We start from the raw sequence: 19,739 nt of genomic DNA, 5'->3' as shown, positions 1-19,739 counted from the left end.
CAATTCCAGCAACTCTGTCCCCACCACAACACAAAGTCCTGCGCCGTACAAACACACACACGAACGCACAGACGGAGAGCAGCGTCCGTGCACTGCTGCGAGTAGCCGCAAGTGTTGATGCTAAGACGCCACATCCGCATCACTCGACGCCAGAAAGAAGGAGAGACAGAGAAAAAGCCGCCACAAACACCGGAAGACCGGAGTTGCGTATCCGGCTTCCCTCAACGAAAACCCCACCTATGTGCAGCCGAAGGCAACATTGTGGTCATAGGCACATCTTTACCAGGCACGCGCGTAGAAGTACCCAATGGAAACACCGTACAAGGAAAGTCTTGCAGTCTCCCTAGCACACTCTCGCACACGCATGCGGTCAATTCTTTGGCGGCAGCTCCGATATCTGTTGAGGTTTCTTTGGGGGCGGCGGGGGTGGCCTCGGATGGTCGTAAACTGGGAAGCGGATACGCATCTTTTTGTTCGGCATGTAGGCCTTTCGTAGCATCCAGAAATGGGCCTTCATGTAGTGGCCCATGAGCAGCGGAAAGACAGCCAAGAATCCCAGAAAGGAAATCTCGAATGAGTTGGCGTCCTGCGCAAGTGCCGAATGTGCCCTGGGGTTCTTCTTGTCATAGAAGACACTGCATCGTTCCCCTACGCGAAGCACTGGAATGGCCTGGAGATACTCCGCCTCCGTGATCGTGTCGTAATACCACCCCTCCATCCAGTTTCGATACGGAGAACCGGTGGTGCCACGACTCGAGACGTATCGCTTGCCATCCACCTCAAACTCATACTTGACCGCATACCGCGGAACGATAATGTACCTATAGTTGAGCTTCCGTAGCTCTAGCAGCTTTCCTTGTGTAATGCCCCATCGTGAGCCCGCCTGGTACGCGCTCAGCGAGTCGTAGTAGCACTTTGTGTTCACGTACACCACGGCCAGCAGAAACAAGGCAGGGAGGCGGACCTCGAGTGCCATGTCCCACAGCCACTGGGGCTGCTCCTTGCGAAACAAAAGCTTGTATATTCTGCCAGACGACATTTTCTTTGCAAGCAGCATCGCATTGCATGTTGCGCTCGCGCCAAGACGCGAGAAGATAACCAGATAGACAAGTCGAGGGAAAAGCGAGAGGTTGCAAACCCGGGAACACGGAAGCCGCCCCATGCTGCTTGGAGAGGGGCGAAGTGAAGCCATCGTATTCAGTTGGAGAGAGGGAGAAGATCGCATTTCACAAGGCCGCGCGCGAGCGGCGCGTCGACCAGGACCGTCAACTGCTGCAAAAAGGGCCAAAAACAAACGACTGCGCAAATAGCGCCTCCCTCTTTACGCGTTGTCCTGCCCACCTCACCAGCCGCGCAGAGCACTCGCAACTCGTCCCAGCAGCATGAGTACATCACACGCACTCTCACACGGCGAAGGAGCGATATGACAGTGTGTTCAAGAGATGTTGTTGCGCCCATGATGCAGTTTAGTGCGCGCGCAAGCCGCTCATTAGCGTAAGCACATTCTTACAGTAATAACAGAAGACAGGAGCAACCTGTACAATGCCTCCAGCATACCGTCCACCACCTCGCACAGGAGGAGCACAACGTCCTGTGCACGGCGGACTAATCGGTGCCGCCACCTGCACCGTCAGCAGCTCCCGCCACTCGATCAAAAATATGGCTCACCATGGCCGGATCGAGACACGTCAGACAGGCCGCAATGTCGCACGCCGGCTCCGGGTGATTTCCGTGAAACGGGCAGCTGTCCGCTCCCGGGCACGGAATGAGCGCAGGCTCGGCGGTGTCCCACCGCGCAATGCACCGATCGCACATGAAACGAGTGCCGAACGATCGCTGTGTGGCGGGATTGCAACAGTAGCGGCACTTGAAGACGGCCGTCAGCGTGTCACATGTTCTGTGGTCCTTTCTTAGGCAAGTATCGCAGATCAGCTCTTGCGGGGAAGACGACGGTTCGTGCCCCTGCATCCGTGAGCACACCTGATCGCCGCCGTAGAACGCGCCGCCGCACCTGCCGCAGAGATAGAAAAGGAATTCGTGCTCGGCCTTTGTCGCATCAAAGTGCTTCAGCTGCTCCGCCTTCTTCGCAGTCACCTCCGTGTACAAATCGCTGATCTGCTTCGATTGTGCCAGCATAGGGTGGCGAACCAAGTGCTTGCACCCGCCAGGGCAGACAGCGCGGGTAAACTTCACGTGCTCACCCTTCGCCGCGAAGTCCATCCAGTTGCCCACCCATTGCTCAATGCACTCTTTGTGAAAGTAGTGCCCGCAGTCCAAGGTGATACCGTCTTCACCATCGAACTCGCACAAGCAAACGGTGCACAGGACCTCGCTATCAGTTGGCTGCGAGCTCGAAAGGTGGACTTCCCCGACAGGTGATGCCGCACTTCCACCCTTCGAGGACACCACTTCATTGTTGCTTGTGTGGAGAACGACATCATCCAACGACGTGAACGGCACACGTGGCAACGCCGCATCCAGCTCTACGATGCTTCCGGCCTCAGTGACGCCCACCACACGCTCCTTGCCGTCGTGAAGCAGCGCAACAGCGTACTGCTTGTAGTGGCCCAGAAAGCTCGTTATGCTACCACCGCCGATCACCTCTGTCAGGCCGTTGTTAAAATCGTAGCCGAACACCCTGTTGCAGTCGCTAAGAAAGGCGAAGCCGTGGTCGGCCGGCTCGGCGCGAACAAGACGGTACGGGAGAGAGATAATCTCAGTCACACTGCAGAGCGGGTCATACACGACCACCTCGGTGCTCCCGGCGGAAATGCACATGACCTTGTTGCGGTGAAAAAAAACCTGCGTGTGCGCGCGAGCTAAACTCTCGACGATCTCATCCGCCCCGCTCTCCAAGTCGCGTCGATGCAGCATCGAGGGAGACGACATTGGGAGGTAGTAAAGAACTCCATCGCCTGCGGAGGCTGCCGAGACGATGCCGCCGGGGATGACAGTTTTCCCTGCAAACCCAAGCGCCCCACTTGCAGGGTTTACAACTTCCACCACAGCGCCGCTATCACAGTTGTAGCCAATGACGGGCATTGCTGTGAAGCACTTTTCGTGTCGGTTGGCAACTGCCGAAAGCGGTCGATGAAAAGAAAAGGCTTGAGTGACGCTGATAAAAGGCCGCCGTAGAGTAAACATATGCGTTTGAAAAGAAAGGAGGGTGTGGGCATCGAACGCGAAACTGTGCCTCTTTGACTGAGACTCCGACGTCCATCGCGGCACGAGCATTAATGAGGATGCTTCACACTGCGGTGCCGCGTAAAGAGGAGGAGGGGCGGATGGGCCTCGACTTGCCCGAACTAACAAGCAATCGGATAGGCTAATTGTTAACAATCAGCAAGCGGCAGCATCGCTGCCTGCGAGAGCCATTCAAGCCTTTGACGCACGTCTCTAGAACGCAGGTGCAGCAGTGAGCATACAACAGAGGGCAAAGGAAAAAAGCGCTTCTTGTTGTGTTCGTCGCTGTGCTCCTTGTTTAGCAATCTTCGCTCGTTCACTACGTGTTCTCAGAAGATGTCTGCGGGTTCGGCAGGGGTGCCATTCAGACGGCCAACAGGAGAGACAGCTGAGCGTAGCAGCATCACCGGGCTGGAAAAACGGCCAAAAGGCATTGTGTGAGCAGTGCGAAAACACAAACTACAGTAATGAGATTGCGGTGCCGCCCTATGTGCACACAAGCACAAGGTTCGCATCGCCACCAGGGCCGCGCGCAACAGGCACACTCGTCCCCTGAGCCTGCAAGGGTAACTCACTGCGAGAACTCCCCACAGGGAGAAGCACGCACCGCTTAGGTAGAGAATCCGCAAATGGCAAAGGAAATCGAGAATGCGGTGTGCGTCCTAGCGGACGTGGTGCTTCTCTGCATTGTCACGCATGGCGCGCAGCTTTTCTGCAGTGACGGTGAAGATTTTCAAATCCATCTCGCGCTTAGTCTCCTCGTCCAGGGACTCGCGAGCAACGCCATCCTGAAACGTCTGCGCCCTGCGCGACGACGCACGTGCCTTTCTCCACTCGTCCACGAAAATGCGCTTGACCTGGCTCTCATACTCGGCGTCGTTACCCCACCACGGAAGCATCGTGTCGCTCGTGACGTGTTCCATAGTCTCCGGGCGTGAGCTTGCCTGACGTTTTGCCCGCATCGCCCCCTCAATGTACACGTAAACAAGCGTCATCAGCGAAACGAAAAACACATATAGCACAGATGCCTCCAGCTTCATCTGCTTCACTTCCTCCGTGTTGTTCATGACCTCTGTGGCTGTCCGCGCGGCCACCCCTGCCACATCTTGTCTGTCCTGCAGGGTGTTCTTTTCATTCAAAATATCAATGTCCGATCTGGAGACCTCTGCTTCGTGCAGCGTCTCCTCGCTTGACTGAGGCGCCTCCTTTGCCGGGTTCGACGGTGCGTCCGCGGAAAACGCATTCTTTGAGGCACTATTTACGCATGCTGTCTCCGCGCCGGTGGTGCTAGCAGGAATGCGCCGCTCCGGCGGCGCTTCTCCGTCTTCAAGGAACAGCGGTCTCTCAGTGCCATCCGTGAGCACCTGCGCATCGCTCACTCGCACCTTGCCGTTCTCAAGCACACGAAGCTTGACTGTTTTGAGGCCTGTTTGCTCCATGAAGTCCTCAATGTCCTCCAGTAGCCACATCGCCTCATCGCTATTTGACGTCAGCTTCTCCGAAAGTTCGTCTCCAAGTCGTCTCTGAATCTCCTCGATTTGTCTAATGTGATCCTCGAGTGTCGAGATGGGGATGTACGAGCTAATGCTGGCCCGTGCCTCCAGGTAGTTTTGCGCCTCATGATCATCGGACTGGAAGTTCCCCAAGTTGACGATCTTATTGTCGACCGTCTCCACGCCGTAGTCCTTCATCACGTCCTGGTATGCCAGGCTCACCCTCAGAAAAGACTCGGTATCCCCACCTGCGTCGGGGTGTGTGCGGCGACACGCCAGCAAATACTTCAGCTTCGTCAGAGCGAGAGGCATTCCCGGCCGGCACTCCAGGAGCTGGTAGCGCAGCGGGTAGCTCTCGTACTCCTTCTTTGCCTCGCGCGCCGCCAGTTCCTTCCTCTGCGAATCAATCTTCTGGTAGTCCTTGACCACACCTGTTGCCTCAGGCACGTGGCTCAGCGCGCCACACACCCAGAAACGAGTGCACCTCATGTGGTGCAAAGCCTAAACCCAACACGAAGCTCTTATTCGGAAAGATGTGCAAGAAGAGTCTCGCGCGTTTTCGTCTTTCCGCACGACGGATAACTGCCGAAGAGCTGCAAGAAAAAAAAGCGCCCGCATCCCACGGGAGCATGTCGGCCGAGAAGCAGTGGAAATTGAGCAAGGGAATGGAAGTGAAGCTGAAGTACTCTGAAGCAAGTGCTGAGCAGCTGGACTAAGCGCTGTGCATGAAGTGTATCGCCTACTCTGCATCATACGAGCGATCAAAGCTTCTTTTCCAAGAAGCCGGCGGTCGTGCAAAGGTGGTAGTGCACAGTGAGCGCGCACGCACGTGGATACGTTTCCGCCTGATAGATGCTTGTTTTCTTTTTCCTTCACAATCTGAGCGAAACGCACTCCGTGAGTGACCAGCACAATAGATCGAGCACTAACACCTGCAAAGCACCATGAAGAGAGGCAACAGTAGAGGAGTCGAAAGACGACAGCACTCGCACGAGCACAGATCCACGTGCCTGTAATCCCGTCAAACTTTTCAGCTTCTGGAAAGCAACGGAGGAAGAGCACAAAAACAAAGCAATTAAAGTGATTCAGGCCTCTGCGCAAGCAAGCGAGCCATCTAAGAACTTTAGCAGCCTAGTACATAGGCACCAACAGCAAAGCCATTTCAAATACGACGTAGAAGAAAGCCGCAAACTTGCATGCACACACGGCATCGTCGCTCACAAGGAGAAACAGTAAGCAGAAAAGATGAGCAATCGGTGGGAAGCGTAGGAGAGAGCGGCAACAGCAGAATACTGTTTTCTTGGAGCCAGCACAGGTACGCAGGGCCCGCACAGTCGCCACCACACTGGTTTGCACCACCGTGCTGTTCTCCACCGTACTACAACTGGCTGTTTCGGTTCTCGTAGCTTTCCTGAGGAACCTATTGCTGCACATCATACTGTTGGCCTCCAAAGTACTGGTCATCGTAGTGTTGACCTCCCCAACCCTGAAGCCCGCCCTGAAACCCCTGTTCCGAAAACCGTTGCGGGGCAGTTTGTGGCGACGCGTAGAGAGCACCGGCTTGTTGCCCATCACCGACACCATTGTAGCCGCCTCCGTACCCTTGCGGAGGGCCGTACTGATAGCCGCCGCCGATGTTAGCCCACGGTGCGGCGCTAAAGCGAACACCAGCGCGGATATCCCTCTCCGAGCTCTTGATGCTCCGCTTTCCAGATGCCCGTCCGCGCTGAAACAGACAATATGAAACGATGAGAAACAATGGGACAAGGATAATCAAAAAGACGAGGTACCACATCTTCTTCACGCACTGCTCAAAGGTGCCGTTAATCGAGAACGACTGCGGGTCACCTTGAAAAAACACCTGCACTCCGTTGGCTAAAATGTATACGATGTTGTGCTCAACCAGCACTGAGGCGTATTGGGCGTACGTTACAAGCGTCGCCAGCGTCGCCTCGCGGTTTTCGGACATGACAGTGAATGGCATGACGTTGACAGTAACAACTGAGTCGCTGATAGTGACTTGTGTCCTTGTCAAGTCGCCGTAGGTAATAAGCCCACAGTCAGTGGGAAGAAAGCTGCAGAGAGAAGACTGGAGGCTGGCGCGGGGGTCGGATTGGCTGGTGACTGCGGTGTAGAACGTGAGGGACAAGTTCCGCCAGCACGTTTGATTGCTGCTTGGTGGGAGGAGCGCGTCCCAGGAGCTGCAACTGTTTGTGTAGTTTATGAACGTTGGCTGTTGGCCGATATTTGTCAAGCAGGTGTGGCTCAACGCCCCGCTCACGGCGAGGGTGTCACCGCTTGCCCATTTGGTGTAGGTCTTGTTAATATTGCTGATTGCCGTCTGTACAGACTCGGGCTCTCCGGTGTACCACATGCTAAGCATGATCACCAAGTGAGGCGGCACAGCCTGCACCACCGTTCTCAGGGGCGATGGCGGGTTGGCCACATTCTGGAGCGCGGTTGTGATGAGTTCGGTGAAGCCGGTCGTCACAACGAAGTCAGAGTTTACTGTAGCGTTTTCTAAGATAACCTGAGCTTCAAAGTTGAACGAGCTGTCGCCATTGGCGAAACCCAACGACACGACAAATAGGATGAGCGCAGCAAATAGCGGAGAATAAGGCATGACCACTTTTCGCCGCTAGTGAAACGCAGAAAATGGACAACACAGAAAAGACAGCCGCGTATTGCACCGCTGGTGATGCAGTGCACAAGTGGACGGCGTCGAAACGGACTACGAAAAGAGCAAGAAAGAGAGAACACAATGAGGCAAAGGCAGTGGAGGAGGGGCCACAAAAGAATATGGCATTGCCGGAGAGAGGGAGTGAGAAACATACGCGCTGCAACACAGTATCGCGGCAAACGAGCAAGGGTCAGCATCTCCGAAAGAAGCCGCTGCACGCACGACACTTCCAGCTTGTGGTTTTGTGGACCACGCTACTGCGCCGGCGTCAGCCTACGCGCACACTGGTGTACGTGCACATCTGCGTCCTGCTCGCACAGCACACTTTTCTAAACGCCTTCCTCTTCATCATTTCAGCTGAAATAGACGTGTGAAGGGAGGGGGGGGGGCGCCTTCAACGGAAGAACTCTATCGGTGTAGAACAAAACTGCAGCACAAGATGAAAGCAAGCACGACAGCAGCTGCTCACTTGACGCCACACGGTACAAAGCATGAAACGGCCGGCGCACTGCACCGCACATGTCGCGACTGTATGCGTCCCCAAGTCACATCCCTCAACCGTGAGGTGGGAACGCTGTGATACAGCGTTCCAGAAGAAGAATGCACTCAGCAACAGCGTGCTCGTCGGCCGCGTTGCTCGGCAGCACTGTGTAGCGCTGCATCAACGCCTGCAGCGCAAGCGCAACCCGCAGCAGCAGCTCCGCTGCCTCAGGAACACGGCATTCATCCATGGCATAGTGCATGCACTCCGACACGATTCTCTTCTTAAGCTTCTCAAGCAGCATTTGCGGCACGGTGATGCCCCAGCCCGATATATTGATCAACTCCGACTGGTCAAGGATGCGAAAGCAGTCGGCCGCCGTCATCTCATGCGCAACAAAGAATACCTGTGCGAAAAGCGCGTCGTGCAGCGTCTCCCAGTCCCGAAGTGCCGCAACCGCGGCTGCACTTTCAGCAGAGAAGCCCTCATGCAGCGCGGCAACGATTGCGAACGCAGCGAGACACTCCTCCTGCGTAAATTCTGTTATCCTCGAAGCCGCACTCCAGCCGGCACACAGGCGCAGATTCAAATCGGTGTGCCGCATCGCGAACGGCATCGTCATAAACCGCAAGAGCACGTTGGTGCTTACAGCTGTGTATTCATCTGACGAGGTGGCGAGGGCCAGCCTCTCAATCTCGCCAAGAACAATGAACGGCTTCTCGTAGCCCTCGATGCGTGCAAGCTGTACATACGCGAGGAGTAGATCTTCGAGTGGCAGGTCAGGAAGCAGGTAATGAATGCGGCGCACACAGAGCCGAAAGAGCCGCTTTCCAGCAGACAGTGTGATCGGGGAGTCGCTGGCCTGGGTACCACCGCCCAGCAGCGAGAGCAACCACCACGTTGCCCTGAAGTCCAGTGACTGCTCGTGTTCGGCAAAGAGGTCGCAAATGGAGTCTAGCACCTCCTTGGAGAGGCACGGTTTCCCTCTTGTCCAGCACACTTTCATGCATCGCGATTCCACCAGCTCCAGCAGCATCAGCGCAGACGAAGGAAATCGAAGGTGTCGGACGAAAGCCAGGTCGACTACCACATCGAGCGTGCACGCTCCGGTTGCGCATGCCGAAGAATACGCGGCACGAACCGCCTCGTCCACCTCCATTGCATTCCTGGATACGTGGCGTGCCGTAGGTGGCGAGGTTTGGTGAAGCATGCGGGAGAGCTTCTGCACCAAACCGCGCTCCTTTTTTGTCATGGATGGAGTCAAGTTCGCCAGGGGCTTGGTGCTGCTTTTTTCAAGCCTGTCCATCAGAACACCGGAACGGATCAACACCTCCACCACCGGCAGCGCCCGAGACGGCGTTGTCAGTTCCCAGTGACGCTTGTCAAGAAGATTCAAGTGATGGCGCGCCAGGGCCTGGCGATCCTCGCGCACGCCATGAGAACCACAACGCAGAACTGCGGCCCATCGAATCATTCTGAGCGCATCCTCGCCTACTTTTAGAACGCAGCAACCTGCTCTGTGGAAGAACGTGCAGCTAAATTCTTCGGATACTTTGTGGCAAGCAGTGAATGTCACCAGAAACGCAATTTGAAGCGTAAAGATGCCGTGTCAAGAGACGAAAAAAAAAGAAGACATGCGGAAGTTGAGCAGCACTCTGGGGAGTGAAGAGGGACGACAGCCGAAAAGGTAAATCTGCTAACTCACGAGTTCATTGTAAAACAGGAGCAGCGCGCGGACGATCAGGCTTTCTTGCTCTTCAGCGTGTGAGATGAAGACGCTCAGCTTTCTCGGTGCATCGCCCCATAAGAAAATATACCTACACCTGCAGCGCAACTCCGTCTGTCATCCTTAACGTTGTTCTCTTTTTCGATCCCATAAAACCAAAATCAGAACAGAATGTTGGCCTGTGAATTCATGCGTGCAGCGCTCACTTCTTGGGGGCGCTCTTCGGGGTCGGGACGCGCTCCTTCTTCTCCGACATGAACAGCTGCACGTGGCAGGGGCTGCACATGTACGGCGTGATGCGACCGTGGGCACGGTACGTGCGGCGGCGCATGCGGGCAGCCTGGTCCACCTGGACGTGCTTGATGACCATCTGGTTGGGGTCAAGACCCTTCTCGATGGCGTTGGCCTCGGCGTTCTTGAGCAGCGACATCATCGCTACGACGGACTTACGCGGCCAGCGGCCCTTGGTCTGGCCCCACTCCTTCGCCTGAGCGGTGCGGCCGATCTTGCCGTTGTAGCGCTTGAACGGGATGCAGCGGGTCTTGGCGAGCACCTGACGGTAAAGCTGCTGAGCCTTGCGAAGCGGCATGCCGTTGATCACATTTGCGGTCTCGAAGGTGTTCTTGTAGTGGCAGCGGAGGTCGCTAACCTTCGCCTTGGCGCTCTTCGACGACACCTGCGGCTTTCGGGAGTAGTGCGTCATGATTTCGAACCGACCTGGCAACCGAATCGTTTTTGTCGTTGCGTGCATGGTGCCAGAAAAGAAACAGCAAGATTCAGACAAAAAGTGAGAAGGGGGTCCAAAGGCGTGATGGATTGAAAACGGGCGACATCAGCTGCAGTTGACATCATCACACGAGAAGAGGGCAGAAAAAACCCAGAACAGCGAGCACACCTCACCTCCTACTACGATGCCTTCGCTCATCACGGCGCCAGCACAAAACCAGCCGCCTATCCGTCATGTATTTTCTCGCGGTAGCATAACACATTTAGCATTCACATCTTCACAACAAGAAGCACACAACACGCAAAACAGGAAACGCACGCGTACACACGCAAAGCGCCTCTAAGTTGTCACCCACCTCGATGACGGCCAAAGTTGTGAAACCACTATTTCCGCGGCGGGCCGCCTCGGGACGGTGGAAAGCTACGGCCGCGCTGCGCAAAGTTCTCTCTCCTCTGATTGAGCTTCTCCACACGCTTCTGCTCTTGTTTTTCCTTTCGTTCGTGCTCCATTGCTAGCTCTGCCCCCATCGCTGAGAGCGACGCCACGGTAACGCCATTCTCCTTCCGAATCATGAAAAAGTTGCTCTGCGCGCTGGCAAAGGCACCGAGACCTCCGTACGGGACCAATGCCTCTCGCAGGTCATCTGGAAGTGCAGCGGCCCATCGGCTGATCGGAACAAATGTGTTGATACGCGGGAAAAATGTGATGAGGCGGGCAACGATCTGTGGCTCCGTGGGCACCTTCCGTCGGTCCGGATGCGGAGGGCCACCACCCCGCGGATATCGCCCACCCGCAGGAGGTCGTGCTCCACCCTCCCCGCCGTAGAACCGAGCCGCCAAGCCAGCAGGCAAAGCTGCCAGAGGCCGAAGACAAAGCACTCTCATTTCCTAACAGACTCGTGAGACGTACTAAGAGAAGGCAAAGCAGATCCGTTCGCAACAGATCCAAAGCGAGAGTGTAAGAAAAGGGGAAAATGATGAGGACGCGAAAAGCCATCGTCCACTTCCAGACGCAACAATGTGCACGATGGCGCCACAGAGAGGGTTCGTCGCATTCATTCTGCGCAAGTCTCCTTTACTACCAAGGTACTCTATCCTACCTTTTCTGTCGCTTCATTTTATCCTTCATAACAGTAACTTTTCGCAAGAGTACAGCAAGATAAAAGAACCCCCGAAGAGTGTCGAAAAGGATGATAGAATGAGGACCGTAATACAGGAAACCCTTGGCATCCCTTTTCTCGCATTTCCGCAGAACCGCGTCAAACAGCAAGCACGACACGCCTGCGGCGACGGACGGCATCCAGAGAGAGCATACTCCCAAAAACAGCGTTCTCCTTCGAAAATCAGTGACTACTTGGATTCCAAGTGGCAGCTATCGTACAAGTCCTTAAACGGATCCGCCGGCTTCTTGAAGTGCACCGGCGGCGGCGGCTGCTTCGACGGCGATTGCACCAGAGGGTACAGAGCGCCTTCTCCAGCAGGCGGTGGTGCACCGCCTGAAAAAGCATGCGGCGGCGACGGCCCTGGTGGCGACGCGTTTGATCGGAGGGTGGTAGGGCCGCCAGATCCCCAGTTCTGCGGCACGCCAGCTTCCCACTGAAATTGCTCGGAGCCCTGCTGGAACGACGTGGCCGCCGGTGGTGCAGGTGTCCAAGAGGCAGGACAGGAAGAAGGCTGCACTGGCTTCGTTGGCTCCTGATTCAGCACAAAAAGGTCATCCAATGAAAACGCCGGTGCCGCTGGCGTGCTAGTGGTGACAGCTTCCGGCTGCTTTACCACAGCCGGCTCTGGCGGGCGCGGCGGTGGAATCTTCTCATCCTTTGTATCAACGCGCGAATCCTCGCTGCTGCAAATACCGAGGCTCTCCAGCGTGCACGGTCGCTCCTTTGCCATTTCACTGGCGCGTATGTCACCCTCCAAACGAGTCAGCAAGGACTCCGGTAGCGGCTTTAACTGCGGCACTGGCTCCAGAAAAACGCGCGAGGAACACAAAATGGAATCGAAGTACTGCTTGACAGAAACAAATGCACTGGCATATCTGCGGTACAGGTCAAACCAGCACCGCTTCTCAGGCAGCGAAAACTCCTCAAATCCATCGAGTACAAAGATCACACGCTTCGCCAAGTGCTGAAAGAGTTGCTTTCCGTCCCGGATCAGCAGCTGATACGCCTCCATGGTGCAAAAGTTGTTCACCACAGCCTCACGGTACTCGACTTCTGGCACCGCCTCGAAGAGTCGAAGCAGAATTTCAAACACCGGCCGCAGCGAGTTTGAATTCAGCGTCTCCAGGTACTCCTCAAACTCACGAATCTCAATGCGCCGACCCTTCCCGAGAGCACTCTGCATAAGACAGCGCTCCTCCAGATAGGTCATGTACTGAGTAATAAAATACGCTTGCCCAGCCCCGTCGGCGGTGTCAGCCAGGTTCTTGATTTTTGAGGGTTTAAACACATGTCTGTAGCAGCAGATCGTTTCCACCATATTGTCCGACGCATCACACATCAGCCGATGAAAAGAGACCATCGTCTTCAGCACTACAATCCAGTTGTGCGTGTGAGATCGCTTCTCCAGCTCGCGGACAATGAACTCATTGAGCGGAAGCCCCTCTCTCAATCCAGATCCATACTGCCCGTACGAAGCCGCCAGCAGCTTCTGCATGTACTTTTCCTTCGGTGCCTTCAGAAGATGGCTGGTAGTCTTCAAAATAGCCTTTACTATTTCATCACCACTGAAGGTGCTCAAGCCGATCGTCGCCTTTTCCTTAAAGTAGCCGGCACTCTGCTTTGTATCTGTACTGTTCATCTTTCCGTTTCTTTTATTCAGCGACAAGAGAAAAAAAGAGAGCAAACGCTATTCTGCTGCGTGTGTGTCAACTACACGGTGCGAATTCGTGACGGCGTACCCGACTGCAAATCAAGCGAGAAAAGCGGGAGGCGTTTGAAGACGAAAAAGCGCTCACGTAGACATTTACGAAGCAGCGTACTCCATGGATGAGAGAAGCTACGAGTAGGGAGATGCTTCACTGAGTACAGGCGCTACCACACTGGTAGCAGAAGCCGCTGCAGAGCATCGCTCAAAATCAGTGTCTGCATATATTCAGCCCCGCAGTCAGATAATTTTTTCACCTATTCGTTCTTCCTTGTCAACGTGACTGCACGCACTAGAGGATGGTATATAACGAGAGTAGCAAGCCACCTTCGACAGAGGCGAGAAATCCAGACACTTTCATGCACCTCAGCGAACGAAAAATCACACCTCCACAACAAAAAAAAAGAGAGTCAGGCTCCACCGACAATAGCCGGCGCCTACTACGATAAAAACAACAAAACGGTAACAGAAGCAGTCGGTTAAGAGATAGAGAACGCACATGGAAAAACGGCCCGCGTAAAAGCGTGACGAAAAACGAAATGAGGCACCGGCACCGCTCAAACGCATAGGCTGTGGTGGCCTCACCCCCCTCATTCCGGTGCTCCGCAGCATCACAGAGACACACCAGCAAGTCCTGTGGACGGCAGATAAAGCTGCCGATCCGTCCCGTAGCCTTCAATGGACGCCAGGGTGATGTTCCCACCAATCACGCGAGCGGCGTTATACGCATAAGGTAGCCGAATCGGACTCGAGGTCCACGTCGAAATCGTATCCTGATTATGACCCTGGATGTTTCTGTAAAGAGACCAGCAGGACAGCTGCTTCGAAGCCTGGCGTAAAGTCATCCCGCCCGCCGTATCCGATATACGCAGAACAAAGCGCTTGTTTGTCGGCCACTGCGCAAGCGTGACTTCGATTTTTGTGCACGCCTTGCCTGTCCGCTCCTGGCGATCTACGTTGGCAGACACGGCGTCCTCGAGCATCGCGCAAATGATGTCGTACGTGATATACGGTATCCCAACAAAGACCAAATTAGGATCCCCCGCCAGTTTTAGCTCGATCTCCGCATCATAACTCGCCTGTGCTTCTTTGATCGCGCACTTTGTGAGCACCAGCAGAGAGCATTTCTTGCATATCTGCCCAACAAAGTCTTCCGCATTATGATCGAAAAAAATTGGCACTGTGAGCCCGTCTGGATCATTCACGGCGTACTCCTCCTTCGAGACACCGAGGATTTTGGTTGAAAGGTACATATAATTGCCTACCAAAAAGCGAAGTCGGACGCGACCCAGGCAAAATGCTTCGAAAAAGTTCTGCAGCTCATCATATGTGCGCATCACCTCTTCGTCTACATGCGTCCATCCCTCGCGGCTGGCAAACTCCACCATACCATCGGTGATGAGAGAGCTCACGTTGTAGTGGCGGAGGAAAACGCGGCGCACCATGCGGTCGCACCGGTAGCATTCGTCTCGGGTCGTTGGAACTGGAGTGCTGCGAACGTCGTGAAAGCTCCACTGGTACCACTTCTTCAGCATTTGGATCCCCGGCATTTGTGAAAGGCCGTACGGTGCATGGTTCAAGTGGCGTACCCGGCGGGCAATGCGCACAAGGTACTGTCGAAAAACGGTCTCCGAATGCTGCATCAAATCATTCGGTGTGTTGATATAGAGCAAGTTCTCGAAGAATATATCCTTCACCTTCTGCTTGGCGTAAAACTGGTTCAACTCCGTGAACTCTTCAGGCGTCAGCGGATTTTCTAAGTTGACCTTGCTCGTCTTCACCTCCTTCATGCTCTCCGCGATAATCTCTTTCGCCGCTTCAGTGACCTTCGGCGACGTTGACTCGACCGCTTTGCGAAACGCCTTCCACTCGATGAACTCCTTCTCAAAGGAGTCCAGCCGCTCCACAAGCTCTGTGAAGGTAGGTCCCAAGAGCGGGATACTGCGGCAAAAGCCTCGACGAAGCATCACTAAATCTGCTCTCCCTACGTGATTGATGCAGCTACCCGAAATGTGAGCAAAGACAACGTCAATACCAAGTAGAAGTAAACAGGGTCGAGACATGATATAGCGACACCGACAAGGGACACAGAAAGTATCCCTTCACGCACGACAGTAGGCAGCGTGTATGAGTTCCTCACTGCCAATGATAAAATGACACTTGCGCACAGCACACGCTTCAGTGCGGCTTACGCGAAGGGCCACTAGACAGAAGTCGTCTGCATTTGGCATGCAGATGAGCCATTTCCAAATCTTTTTTTTTGCCCAACCTTGTGACATAATTGACTGCGTGATGGCCGGCAAGAACCATATGATCATGACGACCAAGTTCATATACTTTCCTCCAGTACAATAGGATCATTCGATAAAACATTCGTTTCTCCCTTTCTTGCACCCCTGCGCATCTCAGATCTGGAGTGCACCAGTGGCTTTTAGTGCCTCCTTCTGCACATTCACAAACGTCACCGTGTGTCTTCTCGCAAGTTTACGTCGCCAAAAACACAAAAGGTATTTTTTGAGCTCTACTGGAAGAGAGAAACAATCGAGTTGATGTTTAAAGTAAATTACATCAGTTCAACCGTCGCTTCGGTGAAGAGAAAGCCACAATGGAAAGGCTAACAGGGGGCCAGATCTGTACGAAGGATGGACAGCTAGCCACTCAAGTCTCAGTCTTGGAGAAAGACATGAATATCCTCATTCCAGCATACAGCACATTTGGAACCGTTAGTCGAGGCCACTCCACAAGCTGTGGCGGCCGTGGATGAGGGTGACAACACAGCGAAGACGACCCTCGATGAGTTTGGTGGCGTCCTGCTGTCGAGGTGATGCGCTTGGCAAACAAACTGGGGAACGTGGAGGAGACCTTTCTCAGTCAGACGTCTGTTATTCTCAAGCTGCACCACGAAGCTGACAAGGTACCGCTAACCCTACAGAGACGTGAGAGCGGGTTTTGGACGCATTCTTCTGACCAAGAAAGTCTTACAAAGCGCGAGGAAGCCAACGGTGTGGAGGGCGCGCTTGCTCTCACGGACGTGAAGACGTGGGGAGGCACATACACTGATTTGTCGGGCAAGACTGCAGAGTCGGTTCTTGCGCAAGAAATTACCCAGGGGCCTGATAGCGCCTCATGAGGGATTCGAGACGGCGCTACATTCGCTCATGTTGTTTGTCTGCAACGCTGTCAAGCTCCCTAGCCATTTGACACGGAATAGCCCGGGCGGACAGTGCCGCGGTGGAGCGATTGCTCGCTTATACATGCAAGAACGGCTTTTCGCAAGTGGCACCACTGGTCTTCGCGGAGCAACACGAGAATCAACCCAATGAAGCTCCCGATGAAGTACTTGCGTGCCGCGGTGCGCAATCATAAACCCGAAGCAGGGGCTCAGTGCCATGAGTGTGGATAACCCGAGCCTGATTGCATGGCTCTGTCAAAAGGATGGGTGTCCCAGGACTGCCTTTGGGGCAGGCCACCGATTTGCCGAATCGACGGAAGGACAACGCGCCGTGCTTCGTGCCAGGGAAGAGGGAGGCTCCGACGGTGAATATGGTTACAGTTGCGCAATTGCCTGGCTGATTGGCTGCTTTGTTTGCTGAAGGTGGCGAGGCTGGCGCAGCTGGTCACAACGGCGGTTCTACGCCATAGGCGCTGACGTAGGTTGAAGCACGGACCGTAGGGTTAGGTTATTCGGCCCTTTGCCGCGCACGTTGCCGTGCATTCACATATTTTGGGTGAGACACACATCACATTTGGAATTCGTCAGAGGAGACTTCCCGCAGCGTATGACGGGGACAGTGGATATTGCACGCATGGATACACTTCTCCGTATCCTGGGCGTGCTCCTCGCATTTGTCTACATTCGTTTCAAACATACTCTTGCAGACAGGCCGTCTCGTGGCTTGTCATCAACCATGCGAGGCGTAGTGCAGGGCTACTACAATGAAGAGACAGGAATCCTTGAATGGAGGGAAAAAAAAGGTAGGTCTTCGTATTCTTGCGTAGTATTATCGTGAGATTAAGGCGAAGCATAGCAGCTTGGTATATTCTTGATCAGTGATAGAAAACTCGCCAGCTGGGAAGAACGAGGCGCATGTATTGGAATGCATCATCATGCCCTTATTTTGTGAAATCGTTCTCTCCCTTTTTGATTGCTGAAGGTGATTTCCATGAGAGCGATATACTTGTACCCCCATTCTTTCCCACACCCTTCACCGTTTTCACTGTTTTCTGCTACCATTATAAAAGCGCCGAAAAATCGATCACACAAGTTGCCTCACCTCAAGTCACCGCCAGCACATCATAGATGCTCTGTGCAGACACATAGGCGGTGCACCCACGTCAGCCGCCATGAAGCTTTCCGCCCGCACTCTTCCTCCGAACCTGCTGGCCACCACTACCCCCTCCTCGCTGCCAATTTTATTCAGCAGCCCCCTGGGGTTTTCCGGACCGTGGCGCCATAGACGCCCGTGGACCCCCACCGGCTCCACTGGGCTCGGCCACGCCGAAAGTCGGCAAAACACGCGAAACCTAGAGCCCCCCCCCCCCCCCAACCACCATTCAAGAACAAACACGTCCACACCTCGCGCAGCCGCTGCAAGTCTGTCGCTGGCAATGGTGGTCAGCGTTCTCCGCACATCACGCAGCTCAGAAGCCTTACGACCTTCGTCCGCCTTGGTCGCTTGTTTGCTTCTTTCACGCACCAACCCACGACCACCTTCACGGAAACAACCGCAGTTTCAGTGCCGTCGCAGCAACGCGCCGCAATCCCAGGTGTTTATGACAAACCATCCGCCGCCGCATGAGACAGTGCGTCTCACTATATCTTGCCCTGCCTCATTTCTTCCTGCAAGCTGCTGAGTCGACGCAGCAAAGATTAGAGCTCGCTCCGTGCACCAATCCATCTAGGGCACCAAAAGGACCCCGCGCCCAAGGATCGTAGCTGCGGCACCCGCGGTGTGGATGATAGGGTATGGTTTCGGCGTTTTGGGACGACAGCAGTCCCTGTAAGCTATGCGGCTGGTGTCCGCTCTCACAACGCACATATTGCGAGCTTCTCAGCGTCGTTGCCAACGCTCGTGTGACCGCGGCAGCATTGCATCAATGCGATTTCCTTGCCCACGAACGAGCATGCAAGGCCACAGTTGTGACGAGAGCCAGTTAGATGACCTTTTTATGCGCGATAGACACAGAAACCACGTCGACACGGGTTCCTCCACGGCGCGCTTGCCACCGTTGCGTGCGCTACCGCCGAGAAGCTGTACAAGATGCGCGACGTTTGCCTTTCTCTCGAGTAGTCGGTTCCGTGGTGCCGTAATGCGGCAGGGACTCGACCCCGCCGACTACCATGTAATGCGCCCCATGCTCGCGGTCCATGCTGGGCCACCAACAAGCGAACCTTCCTGCTCATCAGGATGGCTTTCGACTGCCGCTGGCTCTCGTTGCCGCTTGCGGGGGCGTGGCTGCTGCATTAGTCCTCGTGTGCGGGGGCTTGGCGTTCAGGAGATTCGTTCGCTTCCCTTGTGGAACGCAGCTGCGCTGGCGGCTTTGACGCCTCTCTTCCCCTGCCTTTTTGGTGGGGTGTCCGTCACAGAGTTGGTGGGCTAGGGTGTGTCGCGCTGAAGCACCCTGGGCTTCGCATTTGTTTAGTTGCTTGTGGTGAAGGCGGCCGTAACGCCAGTCGGTCTGGCTTACTGGTGCTTCCAGTGTGAAAACAACGTGTCGTCAATGGGCTTGCGTGCGGCGCGTGAATGAAGGCCGTCAAGTGGGGCTGGTGCCGAGACTGGTGCGCCGCAACGCCCTGCCTGTGAGCTCACGGGTGGGTGTGTGCGCCTGTGGCACCCACGTCGGCAGTGCCCATGGCTCTCACCGTCTGTGGCATCCAGCGGCCGGTCCTCGCTCCTCCTATGGGTGCCTTGTCTGTGGTCCGAACCGTGCGCCCCAGCCGCTCTTCACATGACTGGTAGCTGTGGAAAGCCCTTGGAGGACACCGGAATGAGGGATGTGACTCCTTTTTGTGCCACCTGTGCTGCTCTGAGATTTTCCTATGATGTTTGCTTGTTGTAGCGGCCTGTGGTGCCCTCGTGGTTGTGCCTGCGCGATCTGCCATACCCCTCTGCAGATGCTTGGCTGCCCCGTGTTGTGTGGTTGTGCGCCTTGCCTCTGTGACAGAGGTGAGCGCACAGAGGGAGCCTGACTGCACCACCGCGCTAGTTGTTCTCCATCTTGTGGCTGCTTGGACGGCCGCTGTCTGCTCCATTTTCGAAGCTCTTTGCGTCGGCACGCGGGGCGTGGCCCTCTGCTGTTTCGCGGCCGTGGCCATTCCTGGGGCGCGGGGGTGGGGTGGGTCTGCGCCGTGGGCCGAGGCGGGGGCGAGGGGGGGGGTGCGGGGGCCCAGGGTTAGGGTTAGGGTTAGGGTTAGGGTTAGGGTTAGGGTTAGGGTTAGGGTTAGGGTTATGGTTAGGGTTTTTTTCACGGAGTGATTCCTTGCCCGGAGACATGGTCTGAAACAGGATGGGAGGCGTGTGCGTGCCCTGATGTACTGGCGTACTGGTGTACTGTTGTACTGGTGTACTGCTGAACGGGTGT

The 19,739-nt window shown here is 55.2% G+C and overlaps 9 protein-coding genes across 9 annotated transcripts; all 9 read right to left on the bottom strand.

Annotated features, from left to right (window-relative positions):
* Nucleotides 1-370: 370 nt before the first annotated feature.
* LINJ_24_0090 (conserved hypothetical protein) lies at nt 371-1,057 on the bottom strand (the record flags this gene model as incomplete). The annotated part of the gene is made up of 1 exon (XM_003392474.1): nt 371-1,057. The coding sequence occupies one exon, from the start codon at nt 1,055-1,057 to the stop codon at nt 371-373; it is 687 nt and encodes a 228-aa protein (XP_003392522.1).
* A 548-nt stretch (nt 1,058-1,605) lies between these two features.
* Nucleotides 1,606-3,234, bottom strand: LINJ_24_0080 (conserved hypothetical protein; the record flags this gene model as incomplete). Its single annotated transcript, XM_001465835.2, has 1 exon — nt 1,606-3,234. One exon carries the CDS (start codon nt 3,232-3,234, stop codon nt 1,606-1,608), a length of 1,629 nt encoding a protein of 542 aa, XP_001465872.2.
* Nucleotides 3,235-3,845: 611 nt separating this feature from the next.
* LINJ_24_0070 (conserved hypothetical protein) lies at nt 3,846-5,165 on the bottom strand (the record flags this gene model as incomplete). Its single annotated transcript, XM_001465834.1, has 1 exon — nt 3,846-5,165. The coding sequence occupies one exon, from the start codon at nt 5,163-5,165 to the stop codon at nt 3,846-3,848; it is 1,320 nt and encodes a 439-aa protein (XP_001465871.1).
* Nucleotides 5,166-6,096: 931 nt separating this feature from the next.
* Nucleotides 6,097-7,299, bottom strand: LINJ_24_0060 (conserved hypothetical protein; the record flags this gene model as incomplete). The annotated part of the gene is made up of 1 exon (XM_001465833.1): nt 6,097-7,299. The coding sequence occupies one exon, from the start codon at nt 7,297-7,299 to the stop codon at nt 6,097-6,099; it is 1,203 nt and encodes a 400-aa protein (XP_001465870.1).
* A 611-nt stretch (nt 7,300-7,910) lies between these two features.
* On the bottom strand, nt 7,911-9,311 carry LINJ_24_0050 (conserved hypothetical protein; the record flags this gene model as incomplete). Its single annotated transcript, XM_001465832.1, has 1 exon — nt 7,911-9,311. The coding sequence occupies one exon, from the start codon at nt 9,309-9,311 to the stop codon at nt 7,911-7,913; it is 1,401 nt and encodes a 466-aa protein (XP_001465869.1).
* Nucleotides 9,312-9,765: 454 nt separating this feature from the next.
* Nucleotides 9,766-10,266, bottom strand: LINJ_24_0040 (putative 60S ribosomal protein L17; the record flags this gene model as incomplete). The annotated part of the gene is made up of 1 exon (XM_001465831.1): nt 9,766-10,266. One exon carries the CDS (start codon nt 10,264-10,266, stop codon nt 9,766-9,768), a length of 501 nt encoding a protein of 166 aa, XP_001465868.1.
* A 407-nt stretch (nt 10,267-10,673) lies between these two features.
* Nucleotides 10,674-11,174, bottom strand: LINJ_24_0030 (conserved hypothetical protein; the record flags this gene model as incomplete). The annotated part of the gene is made up of 1 exon (XM_001465830.1): nt 10,674-11,174. The coding sequence occupies one exon, from the start codon at nt 11,172-11,174 to the stop codon at nt 10,674-10,676; it is 501 nt and encodes a 166-aa protein (XP_001465867.1).
* Nucleotides 11,175-11,639: 465 nt separating this feature from the next.
* LINJ_24_0020 (putative clathrin coat assembly protein) lies at nt 11,640-13,091 on the bottom strand (the record flags this gene model as incomplete). Its single annotated transcript, XM_001465829.1, has 1 exon — nt 11,640-13,091. The coding sequence occupies one exon, from the start codon at nt 13,089-13,091 to the stop codon at nt 11,640-11,642; it is 1,452 nt and encodes a 483-aa protein (XP_001465866.1).
* A 677-nt stretch (nt 13,092-13,768) lies between these two features.
* LINJ_24_0010 (putative pyruvate dehydrogenase (lipoamide) kinase) lies at nt 13,769-15,220 on the bottom strand (the record flags this gene model as incomplete). Its single annotated transcript, XM_001465828.1, has 1 exon — nt 13,769-15,220. The coding sequence occupies one exon, from the start codon at nt 15,218-15,220 to the stop codon at nt 13,769-13,771; it is 1,452 nt and encodes a 483-aa protein (XP_001465865.1).
* Nucleotides 15,221-19,739: the final 4,519 nt, after the last annotated feature.

The sequence above is a fragment of the Leishmania infantum genome, chromosome 24, assembly GCF_000002875.2.
Source record: "Leishmania infantum JPCM5 genome chromosome 24".
Classification (NCBI taxonomy): domain Eukaryota; phylum Euglenozoa; class Kinetoplastea; order Trypanosomatida; family Trypanosomatidae; genus Leishmania; species Leishmania infantum.
This window is presented reverse-complemented; position numbering and strand designations above follow the sequence as displayed.